This window comes from Pleurodeles waltl, chromosome 9 (assembly GCF_031143425.1).
Source record: "Pleurodeles waltl isolate 20211129_DDA chromosome 9, aPleWal1.hap1.20221129, whole genome shotgun sequence".
NCBI classification, from domain to species: domain Eukaryota; kingdom Metazoa; phylum Chordata; class Amphibia; order Caudata; family Salamandridae; genus Pleurodeles; species Pleurodeles waltl.
In genome coordinates, this window is record NC_090448.1 from 971,892,472 (window position 1) to 971,915,184 (window position 22,713).

At 43.1% G+C, this 22,713-nt stretch overlaps 1 protein-coding gene across 2 annotated transcripts in view; it reads right to left on the minus strand.

The window, feature by feature from the left end:
- The window catches only part of ADCK1 (aarF domain containing kinase 1), a 699,440-nt gene extending 678,212 nt beyond the window's left edge, over positions 1–21,228 (minus strand). The window contains exon 1 of one of the 2 annotated variants that reach the window (XM_069208397.1): positions 21,127–21,228. In XM_069208397.1, the coding sequence (XP_069064498.1) occupies positions 21,127–21,172 (46 nt within the window). In that variant the 5' untranslated portion in view covers positions 21,173–21,228. The remainder of the gene's footprint in view (positions 1–21,126) is intronic. The other variant, XM_069208398.1, reaches the window with a different exon arrangement.
- Between the last annotated feature and the right edge of the window lie 1,485 nt (positions 21,229–22,713).

Here is a 22,713-nt window from a genome sequence, read left to right on the forward strand (position 1 = left end):
CAGCTATTACCCTTCCTCACATAGTAAAACGCTAAGAGTTTCCACCAAGACGATGGCCCGACTAGTTGTCCTACTTAATCTCAAAGCTTGTAACTTACATCTGCATGATTTTCTGCTCCATGCATTGACAAAGAAAAACATGCTGTTGGGATGGAAAGCTGTTCAGTATGGTCTTTAGGAGCACTGTTTGTTGATCAATCTTCAAAACAGAACTAGCACAGGATACACATTTATTGGAGCCCATTTTAGAATGGATGTAGAGTGTGTTCCTTCCAGTAGGAGAGCGGAGAGAGTGAGAGTGAGAGTGAGAGCGAGACCACTCTACAATTAGTAGAACATCAGCAAGCTCCTACACAACTCTGGCTGAAGGTACAAGGACACATGTCTTACTGAGTGTTCGTTCCTTGCTCCTTGGGTTTATCTGCATCTAAGACCTTTAGTGATGAATCTGTTGCAATATTTGAAACCTTCATCGATCACCATAGAGAAAATGATTCTTGCTATCTTTTAAATTCAACTCTGCACTCCAATGATGGCTCAACCATTGTCTCTTTCAAAAGAGTTTCCTCTACTGTAGATAAGTCTATAACAACAGATACCCTTCTAGAGGGATGTGGCCTGACGAGTAAAGATGGCGGGCAAACCCCATTATCTGCCTTAATTATCGCTGCAAAGGCTGCCACAGCCCCCACACCACATCGGATGCTGCTTCTCTGGCATTTGGGGCGTTAGGGTGCGGTCTGCTGGTGCTTGGGCAACTACAGAGGAGTGAAGGGAACGCAGACTCACCACCCCGGCCTTGATACGTGTGGTGTCCTAGTGGTGTGTGGCTGTCTCCTTCCCTGGGGAGTAGGCTGAGCTAAGTGATCCTGCTTCCCTGGCAGCGGTGACGCTGGAGAGGCACTAACAGCACCACCCTGGCAGCAGTGCAGTGACTATAGGGCCAGCGCCTTGCCTACCTGCTTCATTGCCCCCACACCCCAGCTTGCGGCGTGCAAGACTGCCTCCTCCCCTTCAGGGTTGAGGAGGCCAGAGGCGCTGGTGGATGCTGTCGCGTTGCAGTGTGTGAGGTCGCTTTTTAGCCCTCTGAATCCTACAGAGTGCTGTGCTATGGTATGGGAGGTGACCCCAGGTCGATGCTAGGCTGCCTGAGGTGCTCTGCGGCTGGACCTTCCTCACCCTGCAGCTGGCTGCTACTGGATCTGCCCTTCCTCCTCGGCCCTGGTTGGACAGGGCCTCACATGGTGTGGGAGGGACTCAGCAGCGACAGAGGTGGATGGGACACGAAGCAGGCACTAGTAGGGCATCTGGCGCGGGCTGCAGCAAAGGTGTCTTCCTAATGCTTTTGGACTGTGTCCTCTGGAAGTCCTTCAGTGAGTGGGGCACCTTGGGTCCTGACAGCGACCCTACAAAGAAGTACTGTGAACTGGCCGAGCTCCACTCTGGGGCCCTGGGTCAATGTGACTGCAATCCACACTGGGCTAATCCACTTATCTTGAGGCTGTTGACAGGCATTCTTCAACGCATACTCTGTCTTCCTCCCAATGTCGGAATTGCCCTGCACTAGCTTGCATCACTGATAACTCCAACACCTCATCTGCATAATGCAGTAGGTCTCTGCTGTAGCACTTACACACCTGTGGAACAACACTAGCTCTTAGGATACTTGCCTGCTCTACAACTGAACACACTTCTGCCTTGCACGCAACTGTGCTAGTACCCCTATATGTACCATGACGCAACTCAGGGGCCCGAACTCTCTGATGCTGGGCACACAGACTGCTGTAGCGACCTGTCTATACAGAACCTGAGCAGCCTTTTCGACTCTACTGTGCACTCCCTGGCACTTGTCTGGTTACACTGTTCTGCACCCTCCCCACTACCACTCCTTCCAACTTCCTTCCTCGGCAGTTGCTAGCCCGTAGCCCTCAGTCCGCATGGATCATTTGCTTGATTTGCTGTCACTTCCCTAGCAGAAGTGAGTCCTTGACATGTAGTTGGACTTCATAGTCTTGATGATCTTTATTAGGGAGACGTTCTCCTCCCCCTGGAAGAACTCATCACTGGCGCCAGGCTTCACTCGGGTCAATTTCTACTATACAACTCCCTTACCCAGGCAATGGGGGTACACTGGGGCGCAATTTACCAGGAACTCAATGCATCTAGTGATTCATTATTTCCATGTTATGAGGACGGGCCACCATCTAATAAAATGGTTTTCTAGCTCTTTGCATACACACGCCGTAGCGCCTCTTACATCACTATGCTACTTCTGGGACCATGAGGGTCGCCCGTGTTTGGACAAAGGGTGGCAGAGTATCCTGACATACCCAGCCTTGGTGCCTCATAATGCTTGTTTTAAATTATTTTGATACTACACTCAGGGCATACCTCACCTCAGACAAAATTAAGCACTACTTTCACTGTACAGATGCTGTTTGTCCCTGTTGGCTCTTTCCAGAAGCTGATTTCCTGTATATGTTTTGGACGTGCCCCAGACTCTCCCAATACTGGCTGAGTATCACAACTCTTAGCCCGTTGTATGGGGCACCCCTCGCTACATACATAGGAAGTGTGCCTGCTGGTTATGCTCCGATGCACCAAACAGAACAAGATAAGGGTGCAGTTCTTGGACCTGCGCCTTTTGCTGGTCATACATTTGACTAATTGCAGATGAAAGTCACCCACCCATCCTCAAGTCTCCACCTTGGCCCACTCCATGTGCTCAGGCTGAGAGCACTGCCCGGCGCCAGGAAAATATTAGAGGCCTGCATAAGTACTACATCTCTGCCGGTTGAGCTACGATTCCTTGAAAGATGATAACCTCCCTCCTTGATTACATTAGGCCAAATGCCCAGCTGTGATTTGTGGTTCCCCCGAATGACGCCTTCATTTCTGATCAGTTTCAGCCTTCCTTCAATTCCAGGTAACAGGCACTGTCATGCTCTAATATTGTACCAGACCTCATTGTTTGCGGTTAGTTGTTTCGTTCGAAGTTAAGATGTGTGCTATCTTTTTATTATTCTAGAAACCATATACCCACTCCTATCCGATGCTGTAGTCTGTGCACTTCTATTAACTACTGTTCTGCACACCTCTGGAGTATCTGGTATGCTCTTAATGGGAGTATATTGTTTAACGGTGTTGCTAACTGTATGCTCCACACGTAGACTACCTGCTACGCTGTATCTGTAAAACTGTAAAAATCGTTAACAAAAAGAGACCTTTCTAGAGGGAACGGGAGCAGCGTTTTGGGATCTCTTACTTAATGGCTGATGATCAGTACAGGAGAAGAGCAGGTCATCAAATTGGAGGGAGTTATCTGCGATTTATTATACTCTATTACATTTTCAGGTTCAAATTCATCATCATGTGATAGCGCAGAAAAGACAATATCATCGGGGAAGGGGAGACGAACAGTCATGTCTGGAAGTGCTTTAAGCAAGACAGCAAATCAGATGGAAGATTACCTAATGGGAAAGCCAGTGCTGAACATAATCGTAAAAGAAACAGCCCTGGTGAGGTTTCCTCTAGGGTTCCTTCATGGTAGAGGTACGCTTAGAAGCAGCAAAATCCTGATGTTCAATATGTCTGCAAGGATGATATGTAAGGGGAAGTACAATGCAGGGGGATAAGCTTCGCCTCTATTCGATTAATGTATGTGGGTTGAACGAGAAGGAGGAAAAAGAAGAGAGCTGCGCTAGGTTTAAGGGCCATGCATCCTGATATAGTGAGAATATACAGGAGACTCATATTTCCTGGGGAAGGCGACAGCTGTTTAATGATTTGGGTCCATCACTGTTGGCCTGCACTGAACAAGGCACCGCATCTCCAGGTGTGGCTGTCGTTGCCAAAAGCTCTATTTGTATTTCCTGGTATACATTAGTCGATAAACTAGGTTATTAGGAAATGCAAGATGGGGACTGCACAATTTATGTTAAGCACAGTTTATAGGTCTAATATTGATGAAGCAATTATCTTTGACACATTAGATCGAGAGCGGGCCCCATGCCCCCCACCGCGGGTGCTGTGTGGGGATCTTAATATTCACTTAGATGTAAATTATGAGTATTTTAGTGATCAGATCTATAAAGGGTGGAAGCCAAGAGTTTATCAATCTTTGGAGCGGTTGGTGACTGATAAGGGTTTGGTAGATATATGGGACAAACACATGGCCCCAGATCAGGGATTAAGGGCCAGATGTAGCAACCGGTTTGCATGTCGCAAACTGCGAAAAACGCAGTTTGCGACATGCAAAACGGCCATTGCGATGCTCATCCTCAAATTGCGAGTCGGTACCGACTTGCAATTTGAGGATGCAACTCGCAAATAGGAAGGGGTGTTCCCTTCCTATTTGCGACCGCATCGCCATGCTGAGTTGCTTTGTGACCGCGAATGTGGTCGCAAACCAACTCGCAGTTACCACCAGTGTCACACTGGTGGTAACATTTGCAAAAGGGAAGGGGTCCCCATGGGACCCCTTCCCCTTTGTGAATGCCGAAAATAATATTTTTTCAGGGCAGGCAGTGGTCCTATGGACCACTGCCTACACTGAAAAAACGAAACCAAATGGTTTCAGAAGTTTTTTCTTTTTGCAACTCGTTTTCCTTTAAGGAAAACGGGCTGCAAAAAGAAAAAAAAAACTGCTTTATTAAAAAAGCAGTCACATACATGGAGGTCTGCTGTCTCCAGCAGGCCACCATCCCTGTGAGTGCATGGACTCGCTATGGGGTCGCAAAATGCAACCCACCTCATTAATATTCATGAGGTGGGTCTTTGCGACCCCATAGCGAGTCGCAGAAGTTGTCTGAGACACCTTTCTGCATACAATTTTGCGAGTTGCGAGTCGGTCTGAATCGCAATTTGCAACTCGCAAAATTTTTAATTGCTACATCTGGCCCTAACTTTCTATTCCATCCCGCACAATAAACTGGTTCACTTGGATTATTATTTTGTCTATCTCTGGAGTCACGAAGGCTAAGCAGAGATATTTCCTTGAGTCTTATCAGTCATTAGTCCTGGAGATTCCACTGGAGGGGTTCACTAGGTCATAGGGGGTGTTTACTTTTGATAGGAAATTATCAGAAGAATACTATTTAGATCATATGCGACTTTGGTTAAAAGAATTCTGGGGAATTAATAGAGGCACAGCTTCTGTAGAGGAAATGTGAGAGGCTTTAAAGGCAGGAACTACGGAGAAGACCCTGACCTTTGGTTTTCATCTTCAAACAAGCATTTACAATGTAATAGGTCTCAGATTTGCTTGAGTTAGAGCTATTGGCATTGTAAATTCATAACTGGACTTTTCTTGCCACGTAATCCTGACTCATAATTTTGTCTTTTCCTACCATACCATTCCAATGGCCCTGCATATAACTAAAGCACTTCCATTTACCTTCTTCCTCTATCTCAGGGATGTGGAATTCCTATCGCCCGATGCTCGGGACAAGTATGCCCAACCCCCTGCAGCACAAACCCTTTGGCTGCAGTTTACAGAGAAGAGAACTGTCTGCAGTAGAAGAAATATGTGTGTCCATATGTTAATGCTGTGTGAAGGTGTATTTATTGTTCATTAATGAAAAGCCTTCATTGTTAGGGTGAGTGCTGTAAATAAACGTTTTAATGTCACACTGCACTACTGACAGTGATTCCAGTAAAAAAAAAAAAAAAAGTTTGAAAAGTTTAACAATATGAGGCTAAGTATAATGCTCCGAGAATGCTCTTTGATTAGATGCAAATGCTTACAGAAGCTTGTAAGTAAGAGTGATGATTCTTTGCTTTCAAAATAATAATAATTATTTTTTTTAAATCACAAGGCGTGACAAAAACAGCCTCAATGCGGGACAAACGTAAAGCATTTACCAATGACATCACGTGATTTTCGAAAGATAAGCCCAGGAATGAATGAACGTGATGGGCGTGGTTAAAGTCCACAATACTTACAACAGGTCAAAGCACATACGCACTTGACCTAAAAATGAAGCAGAGGGAGATTCAGAATTTATATAAGGAGCTAGGCCTGGTAAAAATAAGTAGGCCAGGGAATTGATGGCGTGATATGATCCACAAGAAACACGATTAAAGATAGCGAACTGGAAGGCTAAAATTAATCAGTGTTTTAGAAGGAAGATCGCCCTAAAAAGATCACTTATATAGATCACAATGCTATGAGTATGGGGAGATCACTGGCAGCCTACTTGCCATGCGGTTAGGCAAAAGGAATCGAGGGGTAGGATAAGGGCAATCAATGATTCTGGCGGCAAAATCAAAGAGGTCCATCAGATATTGTTAGAGAATTCAGGGATTATTATAAAGTTTTAGATTTGGAGGAGTAAACCCCCCCCCCCACCCCCACCCCCCGGCTACTGGCGATGGTGACTTTATCCAGGATACAGAGAGGGGTAGGCTGAGTGAAGATCAAGGTATCCTTGATTCACCGATTTCCCCGGAGGAAATCTCAGCAGCTATGGTTTCTCTGGCAATGGGGAAAGCCGCAGGCCCTGATACTTTCCAGTTGGAATTTTATAAACCAGTCTTCCATGAACTCCAACAGGATGTGCACCAACTTTTGTGAAATGCGAACAGGGACTGGCCCCCGCCTCTTGGGAAACTGCTACTATAGTCATCTTGATAAAAATATAAAAAATAAAAAATAAGGATAAACAGTCTCTATCTCCCGGCTCATATAGACCAATACCCTTATTAAATTGTGACAAGAAGATCTACGCTAAGATCTTAGTGACTAGACTGTGCAGTTATATACCCCTCAGTTTCATTTAGGCAGCTCGGGTTTATACCCAGCAGGGGAACAGTAGATCATATCAGGAGGGTTACTACACTGTTTAATTAAGCCGTTGTTCACAAAACTCCTTAAGGCTTGATTTTATTAGACACCGAGAAGGCATCTGGCCATGTTTCTTTGGTCAGTGCTGAAGCATAAAAGGTTTTGGGAGGGAGATTTATTAAAGCCATTAGGACGTTGTATATCCCCCCCCCCTTGCTCGGCTACGTGTAGCAGGTCTGGAGTTGGATAAAATATTCATCTCAAGGGGAACAAGACAGGGATGTCTATGTTCACCCTTACTATCTGTTCCCTACATCGATCTTTTTATAGCAAAATTAGAGAAGAGCTCCTGTACCAAATCTGTGATTCACGATTCTACAGAACATACAGTATCTGAATATGCAGATGATGTAGCAGTAGTTTCTGTCGACCCTGGTACTTCCCTGTCAGAAACAGAGAGTCATGCAAAGCAATTTGGTTCATATTCAGGATATAAATTGAACAAAGCTAAAATGCAGGTAATCTGCACAGAGTCAGCGGCCGTCATAGATCAACGGGTTACTCCTGATGCAGTCTATCTGTGGATCAGAATCAAAGCCACAATAAGTTACATGGTAGAGCTTAAGTGGTCCCAATATTGGATAAGTTCAGGCAGGAGCTAGAAAGAATAGACCATCTGCACTTCTCTTTATTAGGCAGATGTAATGTGGTGAAGATGAATATACTACCAAAAGTACTCTATCTATTTCAGGCTATCCCGTTGGAGATCCGTAAGTGTGGGCTTAGGAAGCTGAAGTCGCTTTGTGTCAGCTTCTTGTGGGGTTATCAAAAGCCAAGAAGAGGAGCTAAATTTATGACTCTACCCAGGGGACGAGTTGGTCGATCGAGCCCGAATTTCACCCTATATTACCAGGCATGCATGCTGCAACATATGGCAGTATTATTAACAGGGGACCTCTGGGCTAAGCATAGCTGAAGCTCCAACGATGTACGAAATGCTGCTGGGCAATGAAGCAAAGGGATATTCAAAGTTTTAAATGCAATTTATAAAGTATAGATCCAGATTAAGCGGCGCCTAGAGATTGGAAAGATTAATTTTTATACACCCACCTCTGCTTCAGCTCTGCTACCCTCTATTATTCAAAGTTCAGTGATGGAAAGGAGGAGGAAGAAAGGTCTTTCAACAATGGGGGACTTTTATACTATCACCCAGCTCTGCTCCTTCACTTAATTACAGGATACTTTTGATTTACCAAAGGGTGATTTTTAAAAATATTTGCAAACCCAATATTTCCTGTGGAAGAAAAAAAAGGGGGTAAAGGCTATCATTAAGATTCCGCCTATTGAGGCAGTTAGACAAAGGTAGGATGAGATTAGCTGCATTTAAGACCTACTTGTACAGACCTAAAAAGATGATCTAGACTTTCAGAATACTAAATGGGGACTCAGGTTATGTATGGATGAAGTATTATTACAGAAATCTTTGGACCTTAGTGACAAGGTTCTATTAACCGCTACCATGAGAAGCCAACATTTTAAGTCATCTAATATTTCTATTAGCAGATGGACTCACTCTAATTTCTCTTGGCATATTCATTATATAGCATGCCTTTTCTGGAGGGATTTCACGGATGGGTAACAAGGAGTATCTCCGTCTCACAGGGAGACATTTAAGGAGTCTCCATGAATGAGATATGTAGGGTGCTACTTGGTTCGCTGTGCATGCCTTTGTTAAACGCTACAGAATTGAGGATACTGGTTTTAGTAAAAGTGTGTTTGGTCACAATGTACGGAGTTCATTAGTAGATAAGTCATTTTGTTAAAAATGGAAGCCTTTTGTATGATCAACATTAAGCATCTGCAAACCTCTTCTTTTCTTGTTAACTCAAATAAAGCTTTGGTGTACCTCATATTAATGCAATTACAATTAGTAATGACGGGGAAGAGGGAGAAAGGAATAATGCCCTGATAACCTACTGCGAATCTTCATTATCACTAAACCTCCTCCTCCTCGTCACACTCATTGCAAACCACGTTTCACCATATATACTGGCTTTCAGTGGGCTTGATATTAACAACAAGATTTATGAGGTGGCTTAGTTTTATAGCACCCGTAGGATGAGTTGATTTCCGCTTTTTATATCCTGTTCTTTCTCATGTCTAATTTGAGCTTAACTCAAAAGCAATCACTGTGAGAAGGAGGATTAGAACCAAGGATAATAAGGAGCACCCGTAAGTAACGGGGGATCACCCTCAAAGTAGCACTTCTTAACCTTTCTCACCAGTCCTGCAGAGACCAGGAGAAAGAATAGCTGGCTGCTCTTACTGATGCATAGTCTGTTTTCAGGTGGAGGATCCATGGGCCAAAATTAAGATTTTGCTGTCTGAAATTTGTCACAAATATCTATCAGATCATTTGTTGGTGTTTAACTGTTTTGTGAAGGTTTGATGGTGAAATTAAAAGTGCCATTATGTTTACATTGCACCTCAATGTGCCCAAATAATGTTATTTTGTCAATTCAGAGGGGTGGTGTGTATGCTTATAATGTATAAATGCTAGCAAGAGCTCATGTTTAGAGTCCTTCAATGAAGAACATGTTGAGTCTCTGAGCTACTAATATGCCAAGATTAAGAGTCAGGCAGAGAGAAATTATTGTATGAAATTATGCTCAGGCTGATCAAATCTGGTAGTGTTACCACACCCCACTTTCCCAGGTCCTGGAACTACAGATCTGATTATACCAGGCAATAATTCTTGTCAGTTAAAAAAAAAATATATATATATTTTTTTTTAAATCACGAGGCGTTGGCTACTATGGCAGTCAAGCCTGGTCACTCTCTCCTTTCTAACATTCAATGCACCCCCCCCCTCCTGCTAGAAGAAATCTCCTTTTTTTCCCTACCCCTTCTTTCCAACCCACTCCCTAAACAGAAGATGGCACACATTTAACATCAGCTCACAATAAGTGGTAAATGTGTGTTAAATCCCTTGGAAATGAGAATACTGTGTTGAATATTGCATGGTAATTTCATATATGCACAATTATTCCCCATTCCAAGTGGGTTAACTTAGGAGTAAACATAAGGAGATACAAGTCAGAAACGAATTCTAGGCACCTGGAACCTCCACAAGCTTACTACCAACTCGAAAACAGGTCTTTAGTAACTTGCGCAATTTAACATCTAATACAAATGAAACACAAAAGTTTTACATAGAGGTTACTTCAGGAATAAACAAATTCCTTTCTGCTCCAAATTATTGTGGCAAAAGGAAATGAAGCAATGACAGAATCATTTGCCCATGAGCACACATTAGGTTAGGTTGACTTACACGGGCTAACACTACACTTCAGAACACTCCATCAAGAAAGCTCAGCGAGTTAACTAGTGCTTCTGCGGTCTATGGTCTACTGTTACCTGCAACTCACAAGGTAAGGTCTCACACAGGGAAAATCGGCCATCTATCTTCCGGAGGTCAGTAAAATCAGTATAGTTAAATTGGGTAAAAGTAAATGTTAGTTCTTTACAGTGCTTTTAAATAGGCAATCGGCAGAATGAACAGCTATTTAGAGGATATTCTATAATTATTATAAGGTGAACACTGCCAGAAAGGTTCCTGGATATGTGGAATTAGAATTGGTCACTCCTGGTCCTATTACTAACAACTAAACCAATGTGCCTGATGTGTGTGTCAGTTCTAATTAGCACAGCTTTAAAATTCTTACATTTCATTTTTATCTTTTCTTGGCAGTTATAGAAGGTTGGTTAACAGCATCATTACACAAACTCTGAGTACAACACAATCATCTGGTGTGAGGGGGGGGCAAGTTTTGAAGATAGGAATCATGATTGCAGTATGAGACTTTGTTGGGAACTAAGACTTGGTAGATTAAAATGAAATGAAAATAGATTTATAAAGCGTTCAAATACCAATTGACTTCAAGGCACTATGTGCTATGTATACATTCTAGAGGCAAGGGAATTAAAGCGATCAGATAGAAATAAGATCAGGCTACAGACAGAATAGCCAAGTTTTTAAAGCCTTTGTAAAGGCCAAATGATTTTCAATAGAACATAGGTAATGAGGAAGAGTATTCCACAGTCTGGCCGTGGATACAGACAAAGATCTTCCTCCTCATCTCGTCTTCCGAAATTTAGGAATGGCCACCAGTTTATTCTCAGTAGAGTGCAGCAGTGGTCTTGCTGGTTGGTGCCACTGAAATTTGGCTCTAATAGCCGGGGATCCTGAGCTATATAGTGCCTTGTGTGCAATACACAAGGCTTTAAAGATGACCTGCTTACTAACAGGCAACCAGTGAAGATTAACCAAATCAGCAGCCATCAATTGATGCCTGGGAAGGCCTAAGATGAGCCTTGCTGTTGCAGTCTGTGCAATTTGCAGTTTCTTGAAGGAGAGCTTGTTGATATTCGGGTACAAGGCATTACAAAAGTGTCACAATGACTTTTTGCACTCAGATTGCGGAATACAGGTAAAGACTTTCTGCAATATTCTGACCTACTTGAAACAGGAGGATCCTGTTCTGTTTATCTGTAAGTCAAAGGCGAGTCGGTCATCCACTACGACCCCAATATTTTTTTCAGCTTTTACTGGTAAAGGCAGATTTCCCATTGATTTGAGCCTACCAATTTCTATTCCAAACAGAGAATTGACTTCCAAAAGTGATCACCTCTGTCTTCTCAGTGTTCAGCTTAAGACAACTCTCACTCATCCAGGTGAAAATTGCTCTCTTTCAGTTGTTAAAAATGATATCCCTAGCCGATCCATCCTCTGACATAGCATAGGAGAAGACCGTATTATCAAATAAGTTTGGCTAATGATGAAACGTAAAGATTGAATAGTGTGGGGCTTAATGAGTAGCACTGAGGGACCCCACAAGGAAGAGAGAAGGGTATGGATTTGAGCCGACCAAAATTCACTATCTGGCTCCTATCCGTTAGGAAGGATCTCAGCATATTTAGGGTTGTGCCTTTAAATCCAACCTGAGCTAGGCAAGATGTAAAGATCACTAGGGAGATCGTGTCAAAAGCCGCTGACAGGTCCACAGAAACAGTGCCGCAGCCTTACCTGCATCTACCATTGGTCTGATGTTATCACCCACTGAGACAATGGTGGTTTCTGTGCTATGGCCACGGCGAAACCAAACTGTGACGGGTCATGTCCTGTCTGTTAAGATGTTTTTCCAGACTTTTAGCCGGCGTCGGAAGGAGGGATATGGGCGACAGTTTTTCGGTACTTTTAGGGCTAAACAAGATTTCTTTAGGAGCAGTCTAACCGTTGCCTCTTCCCATAGTTTCGGAAAGCACCCAGTTGCAATAGGTTGATTGATAATAGATGTCAGTGGCCCAGCAATGGTAAGAGCAGGTTTTTGGTGGATGGGGCTCAAACAGAGATCTTGGATTGGAGTTCAGGAGAGAATGTATAGTTTCTCCCTCTGTCATAGGTTGGGAACAGGAGAAGGAGTGTTGACTTCCCTTTTGATTCTTCCCTCACATTGTACTCTAACATCTTGTGTAGAGCGGCTCTACTAAGGTCATGAAGCTGCTCCCGATATTGGTTTCCTATAAATTCATTATGGATGGTAAACACTTTTGACTGAAAGAACAAGGCCACATTATGACAGAAAGACAGTGTGCCTTCGGAGTGTTAAAAGAGGACAAGGTATTTATGATATTAAATAACTGTCTAGAAAAGTTAGGAGCATTAGCTAATTTCTCAGTGCAGACTCCAGTTAGACTCCTCCTCCAAGATACTCTCTAATCAGGGCTCTATATTTACTTTATGCTGTTGTTCATAATCTCTGCCCCAGACCTGTCCTTGTCTCCGACATGTTTGCCTCAATGATTTAAGTGAGCCAGAGAACCAGGGCACAGAAGGCGATTCCCTATGGGAGTCTCAAGTATTAACAAGCATTTACAATGCAACAGGTCTCACGTTTGCTCATGTTAGAGCTGATCGCGTTGTAAACTCTTAACCCGACTTTTCACCTATCGGGCAAAAGTGCATTTATGTACATAACCTGAAAAAGTGAAATCAAGTATGTAAAGCGCTCGACTTCTGCCAAGCGAGATCGCGCTCATAAATTAGAGAAAAAAAAGTCCACGAGCCCGAGGAAAAACAGCAAGCCTCGCATGTTTTCTGTACTTGGTCGCTGCGCTCGAGGAGGGCTTGCCACCGGAAAAGGCATGACATATGGGTGCCTTCGACTAATGAAAGCAAGCAGATTTTATTAGGGAAGCCCACGAACCAATAAAAAACACTGACTTGAAGTTGACAGGGCTCCGAGCCCTTTTCTAAATACAAAAGAGTCTCGCTGCGATACGCATGCGCGAGCGCATGCAACGCAGGCTCGACCCTAAAAAGGGGCACCTTCGTCCAGGACTATGCTAAACTATCCTGAAAATCTTTGGCGGCCAGATTAACATACTCCTGAGGAGTAAAGGTTTTACTGTCAAGGGCATTTGAGAACGCCATCTGTGACATGCTCTTCCAGTCACAACTTAAAAAATTATTTTTCAGATTTCCATGGGCTTCCCTAGGGAGAAGCCAGGACAATGATAAGCGGACAGCATGATGACCTGACCAGCTTAGCAGGAGCGTTTTCCCCAACCTTCAACACTGTATTAATAGAAAAATTCCATCTAGCGGATGCCCTGCAGAACACATTGGCACTTTGACTAATTGAGAGAGTTCAAAACTCGCTAAGGTATCAATCACAGAAGCAGAGTCCCTATTCATTGAATCCTCCAGAAAAAATTAAGGTCACTTAGAATTGTACGATTGGATTTGTCTAAGCAAGGTTCAATCAGATGTTCTATTTCGAGTGAGAAAGTGGATCTGGTACCCAGAGGACGATAGATCAGAAAAACAGAAAAGGATGCTGTATGATGAATTTTAAGATTAAAACGTAACGCCTCACATAGAGTAGACCATTTGGCTGCTTCCATTGAGCCGTAGAAAGTATTTTCATACACAATGGCCAGACCACCTCCTACCTCCCTCCCTATCTTGTCTGAGAATTAAATAAATGGGGAGAACTGCCTCTGATGAATCAGGATCTTAGGATTTGCGGGCCCAGGTTTCTGTTACCATTATACAGTCAGGGTTTTGGGTATTGTTGAATTCAGAAAGCTCAAGATTATTCTTATTTAAGGAGCGGGCATTGATGAAATAGCCCTTAACCTTCTTCACTTCCCTTCCCTTGTTTCATTACTCTGTCAGGGATACGTTACTTTCCTAGTTCTTGCAGGTCTTTTTACCTGTAAGGCCAACACAGCTTCTTTATTGCTTACAAGTCTATCAAGTAGGCTGGTTAATTTAAAACCACACACCGTACAGATCTCCTTTTCCCCAGTGGATATATTGATCAAATGTAGTGTGATACATCTGTGCTGCTTACCATTCAGTTTCCAAAGTTGATTGTGAGAATACTAAAGCCTTCAGCTGCCAGCTGGTTCTGTTTGACAAGGGGGTCTGGTGCACTGGCTTGCAACCGCCTCATTCCAAAAGAACTCAGGATGCTCTTTCTTGAATCTTCTAATAAGGGAACGCTGTGTTGATCTGTGTCATGTGGCAAGTTCTGCAGACATTTTAGTTTTTTTCTTAATACGGTAACTGTTCATGAATAAAGCAACTGAACTGACAGAGTGGTTTTGGGACTAACGCTGCAGAATGTGCTGCTACCTGAAGCTGAGGTACAATGGCAGTGTAGTGATAACAATTGGGGTGTGCTGTAGGCTGGGACAGAGATTGGTGTGCTTTCTCAGTGCTGGAAGCCAGGCTCTGCTTTTGTAGCTGGATTAACATACATTCGCAGAGCAGCATAGTGTCAATAGTGAATGGCTGCGTTGACTGCAGATCATGAAGGAGATAAATTGGTAGAGCAAAGCGGAGGTCCCACTATCCATTCACCCACCCCAAATACAGTAATGGAAACCATACATATTTGTTTGGAAAAGTAAATGCCACTGTTTATTGGCTGCTTTCACTTACAAGCAATCCGTTACAGTTTCACTTTGTGCACTAGATTTAAAGTGGCACTTTTATGCCATTTCCGTGCCCACTGAATGTTCACTAGCATCACCTACAATTAATCAGGAAAACCAGATGGCCATCCACTTTTTGTATCCATTCCGTGGTCAGTCAGGCCCAAGGGTGACCCACCACTTCTAATGGCTGTGCTTCAACGGTCACAATCTTAAAGTAGTCATGTTTAATTCATCTTCAGTCACCTTAGTACCTTAGTCAGTTTGGTGCTCTGGATGGACCTCCAATTCCTGTAGCTGTTTTTCACTCGCCCGGATTTCAACCAGGCCCACTATATGGTTGCACCACTCCCTATCCATACATGCCCTTTCAGCTAAACATTCACTGGCAGCAAAATTGATCCCTTCTTCCATAATTTCTCCCTGTGGCCATGTCATTGTGACCTACTTCATGGCTCTTCCCCCTGGTCTGGCAGTGGACCTCGCAGCTAAAGGGGATCAGCTTGTAATTTGCGCCACATCTTGTTGGTGCTCCCAGCACTAACAATTTCCCCCATGCTGGCCTTTTACTCTTGCAAATTTTTTTCACAGCCCCTTATGGTTAGAATGTGATGCATGTTCTTGATAAATAAATCCATGCCTAGTGAATGTCTAAACTACATGATCTATATTTCAATGTGAACACACCGAAATGTTAGAATATACTAGGCCTATAGTACAGCATCACTAAACTGAGTAATGTACTGTGTTGAGGCACTAAACCTAAATGAGAATGCCTAGAATGCATATGAACAGTAGATGATCATACAGTGTTGCCCAAATGACAACCACAGCTATATGGTTAATGTCAACCGCTTTCTGAAGCTTTGTGTGCGTTCACACCATGCAGACTGTAGTGTTGTGTGAGTTATTAATGGCAGAACCATTTTGACTCCTGCCGGACTCTACAAAACTGTGACGTAGGTGTTAGAGAGTGATGAAGTGAATGCAGGTTTACAATGTTGGGTTTGTAGTTACACGCAGACCAATAAAGACATGTAATACCCAGATGTGTGTGTGACGTAGTCATTGGTGGGTACCCAGGCAGGAGAAAACGCTACAACTGGCACGAAGATAGGGGATAAGTAACCCAAAGAGTGATGGTACTCTCCCAGAGAGCTTGCTGTGGTCCAAGCAAACTGCTCACGAGTTTGCATGTGCCTCAGTTGAAATGCAGAATCAACACTAGGCATATATGGAGTCAAAGCGCAACTCCAGGTGGTGTAAAGCATTTGAAGATAACAAAAGCTTCACTGAGAAGTCTACACAATGTTAGCCAAGAACCTGCTGACAAGGCTGTAAAAAGAGGTAACGCACTACTACGCAACATAAAGCTATACATCATACAGAGTAATAACACTGAAGGCGGACACAAAGACACAGAATAGAAGCACTGAAAACTACCATAGTCAGATATAAGTAGAATACACAAAAGTGCTCACTGAAAGAATAATTGATAATAAAGCATACTGTTGCACTTGCTGGAGCCTCGATATGAAGAGTTCTATGACCTCAACTGCGACAAAGAGACCCAAGAACAAGCACGAGGCTTGTGCGTAAGGAGCCGTCCACCCAAAACGACACACCACCAAAGTTGCTGAGTGGTGCTAAGAACAACTCCACAGGTCTTCAAATACTGGAAGGCTAGGAGCGGCAATCAGAAAAGTGAAAGGCTGTTTTTCCAATGGAGACCAACAAAAATGTTACCGTTCCACAGAATGTCCAAGATGACCCAGAGGCTAGCACATCACCAGACCTTAGAGATGGCACGGAGGAAGTGGGTCCTAAAGGGCAGCAGACAAAAAGTATTGAAGAAAAATCCATTCTCAGTGTCAGCCACTCCCAGGAACAGATATAATGTCTCCACCTTTGTGAAACCACCACCATCATTCGATACCACCAAAAAGCAGAATATTGGTGATAGATGGACTGCTTGGATAGACATATTTGATGACTTAATTGATGCACTAGAAGAAACAGATAACAAAAAGATTAACAAATACCTTACGAATCTTGCTGTTTAGGGTGTGAAAGAAGTCATGAAGAAAATGCTGCAAGCTGACTAGGCTACATACCATCAAATTAAAGAAGCCTTGGGTCTCAAGTTCAAACCAATGCTCAATGTAGATTATGAAAGGTACATTTTCAGTTAAGAACGACAGAGAGTTGGTGAAACCATAGACAAATTTGTTGAGAGACTGGATACACTCAAACACCGAAAGTTCAATGAATTTAATGATGAGAAAGCAATGCAACTGCTAGTTATTGACAGATGCCTGTCAGGTTTATTCAGACGGTGAATGCTGAGAGAAACTCTGTCTGGAGCGAGTTCTCATGGCTACGAGAGTTGAAGAGCATGCCAATCGACAACCTGGTTGACTCACCTTGGAGGTGTCCAAAGTGAGTCAGCCACGAACATAAAAAGCAAGCAGCAACGCAAGACTGAAGGACACAAAGTGATGTCTCCATGGAAAATGAAGTTGTGTTTCAGATGTGTATTTTTTTTTCCCACACAAAGGTAAATGTCCCGCCACTGGACAGATTTGCAAAGGCTGTGGGAAAAAGAACCATTTTGTAATGGTTTGCAAAAGAAAAAGTGTGTCACAGTGAGAAGACAAACTGGCCGTACGAATGTTCCAAGAGCAACATTCAACACGCACCCACAAGGGCAAGAGACAACACCAGTTTAGAAAAATCAACACCAAATGAAGTTGATTGTCATCTAAATCCTTGTCAAAAAGTTCTTCAGTATCAATATCAAGTGAAAGTGAAGTTGTTTGTGCTATGTCGAGGTTTACCTAAAAAAATGTGCCCATGTTGGACAACTGAAGAAAAATACCAGTCAAAGAAAAGTTGACAGGAAAAAGCACCAAAGTCATTCAAACATTGCCCGAAGATTACACTGAAAGTAAATGGGTGTTCAATGGTGCATCGATAAACATTATGCCCGAGGAGAAATATGATGAACTACCTCTATTATCACGACTGACTATCAAAAACAAAAGTATATACATGGGCTGCCTCAGCGCCATTGAAAAGTCAAGGTTCATTTGTAGAGACGACGAAACACAAGAAGACAAAAGTGCAAGCCCCCATTCATGTGTTCCAAGAGAATGAAGCAAGCTATAGAGAGCACTACTTAACTGGCATATTTTAACCCAAAGCTTCATTCAAAAGTTGTTGTTGACGCTGGCCCAGTCAGGTTAGGTGCAATCCTTGCACCACAAAGGAGACACCCAAATGCTCGAGGACATATCGTGTATATGCAAGCAAACATTTGTCCCAAACTAAATGTTCTTATTCACAACCTGAGAAAGAATGTTTAGCAGTGGCGTGAGCTTCTGAACATTTTCATGTGTTCTTAGATGGAAAGCTTTTTATGCTTAAGGCAGATCAACAAGCACTGTTGACCATCTTTGGCAATCCAAAGGCCAAGATGCCTCCTTGTATTGAAAGTTGGGTTCTACAATTACAAGAATACAGCTACACAATCGTGCACTGTCTAGGAAAAGATCAAAACCCAGCTCACTACTTCTCCTGAGGGCCTATACGGTGTCATGGTACCTCTTCGAAGAAGGCTGAACCCTAAATATATTTAATTGTGCAATCAAACAAACCGGCTGCATTTCGTTGGAACAAATTGTCACTGCTATGAGTCAAGATAGTGACATGGTAAAACTGAAAGACATTATTACACATCAGTCTTGGAACCAAGACCTATTGCCAGAAAGAGTAAATACCAGAAGTTTAAAAATGTCAAAGATGAACTGTCCATGACTCAAGAAGGCATTATTCTGAGGGGGTTCAAGAATTGTTATTCCGGAGATTCTGCAACAACAGATAATTGAAGTTGCCCATGAATGACATTGTGAAATCGTTGCTACAAAACTAGCTCTCTGAGACTAAGTCTGGTTTCCTTATCTTAATAAGAGAGTTGAAGGCCTGTCATCTATTTAACAGCCTGTCATCGAAAAACACTCAACACACCTTAAGTATGTCTAAGTTGCCAAAGCATGTATGGAAAATATTGGCTATTGAGTTTTTTGGTCCTTGTCAATGGACATCACCCGATGGGGATTGTTGATGAATACTCCTGTTTTCAATTGGTAGAAGATCTCTCAATCACTCAAGAGAGAGTCATCAAGAGATTAGACGGCATCTTTGCAACAAGGGATATTCCAGCAGTCTTAAAATCCAACAATCGCCCACTTTTCAACAGTCAAGGATTCAGAGACCTTCTCAGTCATCTTAATGTGAAGCATCAGAAGAGAACACCTCTTTGGCACAAGGAAATGGCCTTGTCAAACGTTTCATGAGTACATAGAAGAAAGCTCTTCAGTGTGGTGTATTGGAAATGCTAGACCTTAAAACTGTCTTGACTTCAACCCTGCAAGCTTACCGTACAACACCTCACTAGACCACAGCTGAAAGCTCTGGAACTTTGAAGTTCGAGAGAGCCATGACAACCAGATTACCTCAATGGACCAACAGAAGATCAAGCACTAAGGAAGATACCCAAACCAAAGACTTGAATCATAAAAGGAAAATTAAGGGCTATGCAGACAAGCGACGACATGCAAAAGACATTGTTTTTACTAGAGGAGATCGAGTGCTTGTCCGTCAGTCGAGAATACAGAAGTCTGATGCTCCCTTTGAAGCAGAGCCAATCCATGATGTAATCACTAAAGGACAAATGATAACTGCCCAACGTCCTGGGAAGTCCATAACACAAGATTCCTCACATTTACGACATGTAGCTCACCATTCGTCAAATATTGATGTCAACGTAGAGACTGGTTCTGAAAGGACAATTGAAATACCCCTCCCTGCTGTTGCTCCTGCATCGTCACCGCAGATCATGGACAATTCTATTGCCAGTTCCCCGTTTCTGAAGACACAATCAGGACGAGTAATCAGAGCACCAAGAAGGTTAATTGAAGAACTATGATTGCCTATATATTTGTAAAAAATCAATTTTTTTATTTAACATGGGGGGGGGTGTATATGGACAGTAGTAGATCATACCGTGTTGCCCAAATGACAACCACAGCTATATGGTTAATATCAACCACTTTCTGAAGCTTTGTGTACTTTTACACCATGCAGACTGTAGTGTTGTGCGAGTTATTAATGATAGAACCCTTTTGGCTCCTGAAGGACTCCGTAGAACTGTAACATAAGTGCTAGAGCATGGTGAAGTGAATGCAAGTTTAGAATGTTGGGTTTGCAGTTTTACGCAGGTGAATAAAGTTGTGTATTACCCAGCTCCATGTGTGGCATAGTTATTGGTGGGTATCCAGGTCGAGGAAGATGCTATACTGACATATTTTAATGTCTCTGAATTTACAAAAACTGAAAAATCTAAATATAGTGTTAAAAAAGACAATAAATATATGTAAAATCTCTGTTTCCACTGGAACTGTATTTATATGCAACCTTGGTATATGTCAACGCTCAGATTAACAGTAAAGCTCAGATGATAGCTTGCTTCTAAATAAACCATCATTCATTATGTCACGACTCTGTGCATAGCCAGTTTCTAGATACATCAGCATTCTCATTATGGCAGTGCTCAATTTCTGATCAAGGAATTTGTTTTGGGTGATGGTGAAATGCTGTGATAACGGGAAACATTTAGTCAAACAGCATAACATTTTTAAAAGAATGTAAGTTTTTTAATAAAGGTGCCTTAAACTAGTGACTCGCCTAGCTACATTGTCAAATGGTCATTAGAGGACCCAGCTTATTTATTTCACCAAAGAGTGTGATTTTAGGCAAATTACATAATCTTCGTTGCTCAGATTCCCTTGCGTGAACTACCATTGGTATTAAGATCACTATCGATAAATGGGCATTTTCATTTTACATACTAGCTCTTGGACGAGTCAACGGGCTTTGCTTTGAACACGGAGTACGTGGCTAACCGCTTATCTCGCTTACTGATGCTGTCAAATCAAGACTTGAGAATATCAATTCCGAAAGAATTTTTCTTTAAACGTTGTAAGTATTTTCACGATTCAGACACCGGTCTCGTGTACTATAGTTTAGATGTGCAGATCATCCAGTACAGGGCTCTTACCAGCTGGAGCTGTCAGTTCAGCTACTAGTTGCATAAGGGTTATGGGTAATCTTGGGGCACTCAGTACAGCACTGAAAGTAATTTATTGACGCGCCTGTTCGACTGCTCGAAGAATTAGCCAGTTTAAGACGCCAGGCAGCATCTGCCTCGAAACGAAAGGAAATGTAGCTTTCGGCATCTATCGCCCGGTTTGCACTGATGTAGCGCGCGCACTACTCACCGGCAGAGAGCCCGTTCTGCGACCCTAGGTTTTCCGGCTGCTCCATGCACTTGAGCCGGTTGGTTTACGGACAGGGAGAAAGTCATCCAATAACGAGCTGTCTCCTGTCCTTACGTCATCCAAGTACGCCCACTTTTAAAAGGCGAGAACAGTTCATACCTTGCACCGACTGCTGATTAGTCCACTTTAGAGGAATGCCTTAAGCAACGATGGAATATCACGTGACTAAACGTCAAGGCGTAGTCCTTGAGCGGGGACTTTGAAATTCACAGTGGTATAAACAGCATTAGATATGCTGACGCCCTAGAGAGACCCTTAAACAGAGACCAAAGAGGTTGCAAGTCATAAATTCTATGTCAGGACCGGAGGCTTCGGATTATGCTTCTCTTTCTTTACTACAAGATAGACAGCAGCCAATCAAAAAATTTAATGACAAAAAACTACTTTTCCCATCAACCCCAGAAGTCCATAATGTCCCCCAATAACAGGTCTGACCCCTGTATAGCTGTCTCTGCTAATACCGACCTAACTCTTTCTTTGCTGCTTGCAGCCTACAGATAAGTGACTTTCCTATGCTTGTAAAACATTTATCGCTAGTTTTCTTGTGTTATATATCAATAACAGCGTGGAGCGGGAGCAGGGCTCTGAAACACGTTGAGGTGCTTTCAATTGCCTTTTAGTAGCACTACTGATCGCTTCACACACAACCATTTTGTGCGTTAGGCTCCAGCCCCCTTCTTTACAGGGGCGGTCCGAGGCGTCTTAGATGCACATCGGATACAGGCTCTGCCCGAGATCAAAGCTTAGGAGTCCTAAGGGCTCCTAGACCGTAACTGTATCGAAGAGGATTGGTCCTCTTTCTGTGTTTACGCCGCGCATGCGTCCTCCCCGGATCACATTTGCTTTCTCTGTCGGATCGTTGAGAGCACTGTGTGCGCATCTTTTTCCTCTGCAATAAATTCTGAGCCCTCGAACGCCCGACGGGGCAGTTAAACATATTGAGGCTTTGCCTTTGGGGAAATTGGCAGGCGATCCCTCCACACTCTAAACTGCTGTTTGGTGTATGTTTATATATATACATATATATTTTTGTGCTTCTCACTTTGTGAAATTTTCCTGCTGGGACTGGTCCCTCCCCCTCATTTTGAACTCCTTCATGCATCCGCAGTAATCATGGCGTACTACGCTGAAGAGGATGAGTACTATCAGGATCTTCCTGAGGCAACTGATGAACACCATATGGAGGACAGATTAGTAGAGGCCCTGGGGTATCATGTCCAGGACTCGGAGAATCAGGCTCTTATTAAGGCATTGAAACCCTTTACTCAGCCTCTTATTTGGCCACCATGAATGGAGAGGATGCTCACTTCCTGAATCTAGGTCTCAACATGACCAGCCATCCGATGTGGGCTTTGCCTGAGGAGCCTCAAAGGGACCAGCTTAATCTGCAGACATCTTGGCACACATGACTGTGTCTGTGATAAAAGACCATGAATATGGATCTTTTCCAGCATTGGAGGTTCCTGAGACGGTATGGATTCCTCCATTCTGACAGAAGGTGTTCCTTCTTCTGACTCACACTCTTCA